Source organism: Empidonax traillii, unplaced genomic scaffold, assembly GCF_003031625.1.
Source record: "Empidonax traillii isolate 1590-97213 ecotype Southwest subspecies unplaced genomic scaffold, ASM303162v1 scaffold139:size1643147, whole genome shotgun sequence".
Taxonomy (NCBI): Eukaryota; Metazoa; Chordata; class Aves; order Passeriformes; family Tyrannidae; genus Empidonax; species Empidonax traillii.
Window position 1 is genome coordinate 690,316 of NW_020955332.1, and position 5,087 is coordinate 695,402.

Here is a 5,087-nt window from a genome sequence, read left to right on the forward strand (position 1 = left end):
AGAGGAGAACATATTATTCTTACCCATGGCAGGGGTTGCCAGTGTTTGTCGGCCTACTAACTGTGCAGGTCCAAGTCCATCGAGGAAATCACTAAACTGACTGTCAGCGCCCAGCCGTACTCCAGGAAATATTAAGCTGAAACAAAATAAAAGTTGGTTAAGCATAAGATCAGGATTAATTTCTATTGTCCTACAGTATTTACCTCAAAAGTACTACTGATACAAGGCAAGCAGCTCAGGATGCACAACCACAAATCATTCTGCACCATCAAGAATGAGTTGTTTGCCATGGACTCCAAAGCAGTGTAGTAAAATTCTGCACATGGACCAAAAGTAGTGCATAAAACAGGTCTTTCTAAGCAGTTCTCCAGGAGCAGTGAAGAGTCTGACAGGTGAATAAACTGTGAGTGACCTTGTATGAGAAAACATAAAAGCTTCTAAACATTTAATAGCCTGTCCTTCATTCTTAAACATTTGACTTAGTTGGATCCAAACCCCACCTGCATCAGATAGAGCAAACAGGAAAACAAGATGTATACACTAAATTAATCTGACTGCTGCAGCTGTTTAATGAAGCAGTAAACTGGCAGGTAGTACTATTGGTAATTGGAGTGAAACCTCATATCACTGCCTAGCCAAAATATTCTGGTAGACAAATCTGGATCTACAGTTGGTACTCATCCCTCTTTCAAGATACAAACTGAACTGTAATACATAGGCACAGAATATATGGAAACATTAAAGGCCACATTAGACGGGGCTTTAAGCAATCTGGTTCAGTTGAAGATGTCCCCGCTGAGGGCGGGGAGGGGTTGGACTAGATTTTTACAGGTCCCTTCCAGCTCAAACTATTCTATGATGCTATGATATATGCCTTTCCAAGCTACTTTCTTATATTCCAGAGTCTCCACTCTATTTTTATTAGAGACAGAGCCTTCAAACAATAAGACAAGAAACAAATGAACGAACAAACAAACAAAAAAAAAAAAGAGAGAAAGAGAAAGAATGATCCATGGTGGGAAGACTCATCTTTGACTTCCTCATCACAACTATGAGGAATAAAGGAACAGACTTTGAACCAAGTCCAGATAACATCTTACCCAGCAGGCCATCCACCACTCTCTATCTGCTTCTCCTTCAAAGGAAATTCCCTAATAGACTGCAGTAAATAAAAAAAAAATCCTAATAAAAACACGTAGTGTGAAAAGCTTTGATTTCTTCACATCAGGCTCCAGCCTGATGTGCTCCTGCCATTCAGTTCACACTGAAAGCTTTTTACAAACCCGTAAGTTGTCTAAAAAAAGCCCATTTCTCTCTTGAAGACTAACTGCTCTTACTATGTCTGCATAAATGTATACATTATCTGTGACAAAAGTTGGCCAGAAAATATCATAGAATCATAGAATATCCTGAGTTGAAAGGGATCCACAAGGATCATCAAAGTCCAGCTCCTGGCCCTGAACAAGACAGCCCCACGAGTCACACCATGCACCCAAGATTATTGTTCAAATGCTTCTTGAACTCTGTCAGGGTTGGTGCTGTGACCACTTCCGCGGGGAACCTGTTCCAGTGCCCAACCATCCTCTGTGTGAAGAACCTTTTCCTAATGTCCAATCTAACCCTCCTCTGACACATTTTCATACCCTTCCCTTGGCACAGTGCTTTTTGTTAGAAAACTCTGTTTTTCCAAAAGTTTAGTTTTGAAATCTCTCTCCTTTTTTTTTTTTTTTTTTTTTTTTTTTTTTTTTTTTTTTTTAAATAAGGTTTCTTTAGATGGAGGAGGAAAAGAATCTCAAGGTCTCCAGTTCAACCATCAGCCCACCACTTAGAGCACTCACTTAACCCTGAGATGCAGCTTCAAGCCCAGCCCTTCTGACAAGACACAATCTGCTTCTCTCCCTAGTGTCATTATCCTTTCACTCTTGCTTGTGCTATGAAAAGTTTCTTGCTTGTTTCTTTGGCTTTTCTCCCAAGATGTGTCACATTTTGCCACACAATGGCTAACATTGGAAATATTCACTTGAGACCGCATGTCCAGCTAGACATATAATAATGAAGGTTGAGAAGTACACAGTCATCTTAACGCATATTAATTCTAGTTCATTAAACTCCAGTTTACGGACAAGCAAGTACCTGGGGTACCTACTGTAGGGACAGCTGAGCTACATAGCTGATTGGTCTTAGGAAATGCAGCATAAGGCATGTTACTGTCAATAAATGATGTGATGTGATGTGATCCTGGAAGCAGTCAGGGTCACACACACAAGGAAGGAAAAGAAACTTGTGCCAACTTAACATAAGCACTTCCTAATTTTCATCAGTATCTGCCTACAGTAATGTCAAGAGTGAACTTCAGGCAAAACACTACTCAAAACACAAAGTCAAGATCTCACTGATTTTGATGGGAATCTCACAAGAGAGAAAAAAATGTTGCAAAATGTTGCAAACGGCTCCACTATTCTGAATACAAGGTGCTGTCAAAAGCTGATTCAGTGTTCACACTAGACGTCACATTTGAAGTTAAAGCTGACCCTTCTAACGTTAAAAAACAAACCCAGAGGAGGGACAGAGGGAGATGATTTTAGCATCAGGTGGTACAGTGCCTGCACCCTGATTATGTAACAGAGCTATGCGGTTTCCCCTCCCCTAAGACTGTGGCCAACTCATGTTCTACAAATAAGCCAGTGATGCAATGTGGGGGAAGTAATTAAACAGTAGAAACTTTGGTCATCTTTCTTGCAATTTAACTTTATTCTTTCACTGTAATCTAAACCGAGAGCTGCTGTAAACTAACATTATTCTATAGAACTCATGCAAATTTGAAAGCAACTAAAGATTTGATCCACAGCAAAATCACAGAATCACAGAAAAACAGAAGACTTCACAGAGGTTTCCTAAGACAGAAAGTGCAGCCCTCTGGCATCCCTTTTGCCTATGGCATTATGTGCTGTTTAAGGAATGTTTCTTTTCTCTCATTTCAGCGAGATATATTTAACTTTTTCACCTGAGTTTTTTTTTTCTGCCTCCTTTGGCCCATTCGTCCAGGCTTCCCCTTCAGAGTCACCGTTAGATATCAGTGGTGTTCTCACTTCACTGAACTCACCGTTTCTTTAGTCTTGCAGGAGATTGGAATAGAGATGTGGAAGTAAGGGAGAACAATTCTTAAGGCTAATGTCAAGTACAAAGTGTGTTTGGAGTCATGAAATAAAGCTGAGGTACACTGAGAATCAGGAATCAACCAGAAGAACTGGTAACTATCAAACCAAAACACAGCGAAAAGTTAGGGTGTCAAAAGAATGGGTCAAAGAAGCAGGACAAACATGTAGCTATTGCATGAGAAATCTGAGAGGTAAGGAGAACTATCAGAGGCAGAGCTGATGCTAGTGCAGCAAGAGATGGGGAGCAGGTACAGGTGTTGGGGGGTAGAAATAAGACAGGAAATGCAGATAGTGTGACTACCAACTTCTGATAGCTGGAAGATGTGCCTAGTTCTAAAGGATAATTTTCAAACCAAGTCCCACTATGCACACCCAGCCTGCAATATGTCCCAATAAAATGCAAGCACTCTGTTTACTTACCAGGCTTGCTCTCCTCACTGCCTTACTCAGAAGCTGATTCTGAAATCAAGAGTTTAAGGCTCTGCCTTTCTGTCCTTCAGATGCCTGCTGTGACCTCCAGATCCGGACCTTGGCCTTGCCAAATCTGCCCTACCCTTGCCAAAACTGTTTACACACAATGGAGGTGGAACAAAAGATTTAGCTGTTCCCCTAAAAATTTCCTCACCCTGAGTGCTGGGCTCCCACCTCTCCTCTCCACTGCTAATCAGGAAAATGGGCTCCCACAGCTCCTCCTTAGCAGGGTCCAGTTTTTTGGGCCCTTTTCACCAAGGTGAGAGACTGATGCCTTACAGATTGACAAGCCAGCATAGAGAGATAAAGGAGAATGGCAGGATGGAGCGCTGAAAGGGTAAAAGTAATGCCCTATAAAAGAATCATAATGGCAAAAACTGGTCCCTCATTCTTCACTTGATCCTTATCTGATTTGGTTTTGAGTTATTCATGATGTAGCCTGTTTTTCTTAAATGGCTCTTAAAATTCTTAACATTATCATACAATCACAGAATGTTTAGAGTTGGAAGGGACCTTAAAAATCATCTATTTTTGATGCCCCTGCAGTGCTCAAGGACGTTTTCATTAGATCAGGTGACTCAAAAGCCCATCCAACCTGGCAGTGAATAATTCCAGTGATGATCCAATCCACAACTTCTCTGGGCAACCTGTTGCAGTGTTGTAAAAAACTTAGAATGGTCAGTGATGGATGCACTTTCCACAGCTGCTTGCCGCCACCACCACATCAGCCTTGGGTCTTTGTGCCTTATACAGTCTGCAGCAGCAATTGTGGTAACACAATAAGCACATAAAAAGATGAAACCAAAGAAGTCCAAATCTCTCATTTTGTTTCCAGGTCTCTAGGGTACATTTGCTTATGCCCATTTTCCCTTTCTGTGGGGAGTCATCTTCCAAGAACTCACTAGTGATCTCTGTGCATTGGTATACATGGTAGAGTCCCACTGAGAACTGTGAGGAGGCTGGAGTATTCATGCACTCTTTCATGTCAGAACTGCCTTTGTTCTCCTTTCCTACATGTTGAGTTGTTTTGCAGTGAATGAAAACAGCTGCCCCATTCCCCACAGCTGTCTGCCTGACTTAGCTGATGGGGCAGCTGGACTTTGCATTTACAGTTCTCAATAAGAGACTTGGATCAAGTCCAGACTAAACTTTCTTTGTATATAGTATTATTGAACAGAGTTTCATATCACAGGGATTCATATATGATGTCTGAAGTTTAACTCTGAGGTAATCCAAACATAATTTCAAGTACCCCTATGTTTTGTTTCGAATAATGCAGTCTGAATTTAGTTGCCTTTTGATGAACAAAATGCCTCACTGGATGACAGGGAAAATAAGAGTTCTTAAGAAGTCCTCTCTTGATTCCAATTTCCAAGAAATTTATGTTATGTGCCTAAAATAGCGCAATTTTTCAAATGTTTCAAGAGGAAGAACCTGTACACAGAGCCATCCCCTTCA

At 41.1% G+C, this 5,087-nt stretch overlaps 1 protein-coding gene across 50 annotated transcripts in view; it reads right to left on the reverse strand.

The window, feature by feature from the left end:
- Positions 1-5,087, reverse strand: part of RIMS1 (regulating synaptic membrane exocytosis 1) — a 319,154-nt gene that overhangs the window by 6,574 nt on the left and 307,493 nt on the right. For all 50 annotated transcript variants that reach the window (XM_027884132.1, XM_027884151.1, XM_027884129.1 and 47 more), the window contains one exon: positions 24-136. In XM_027884132.1, the coding sequence (XP_027739933.1) occupies positions 24-136 (113 nt within the window). The remainder of the gene's footprint in view (positions 1-23; positions 137-5,087) is intronic.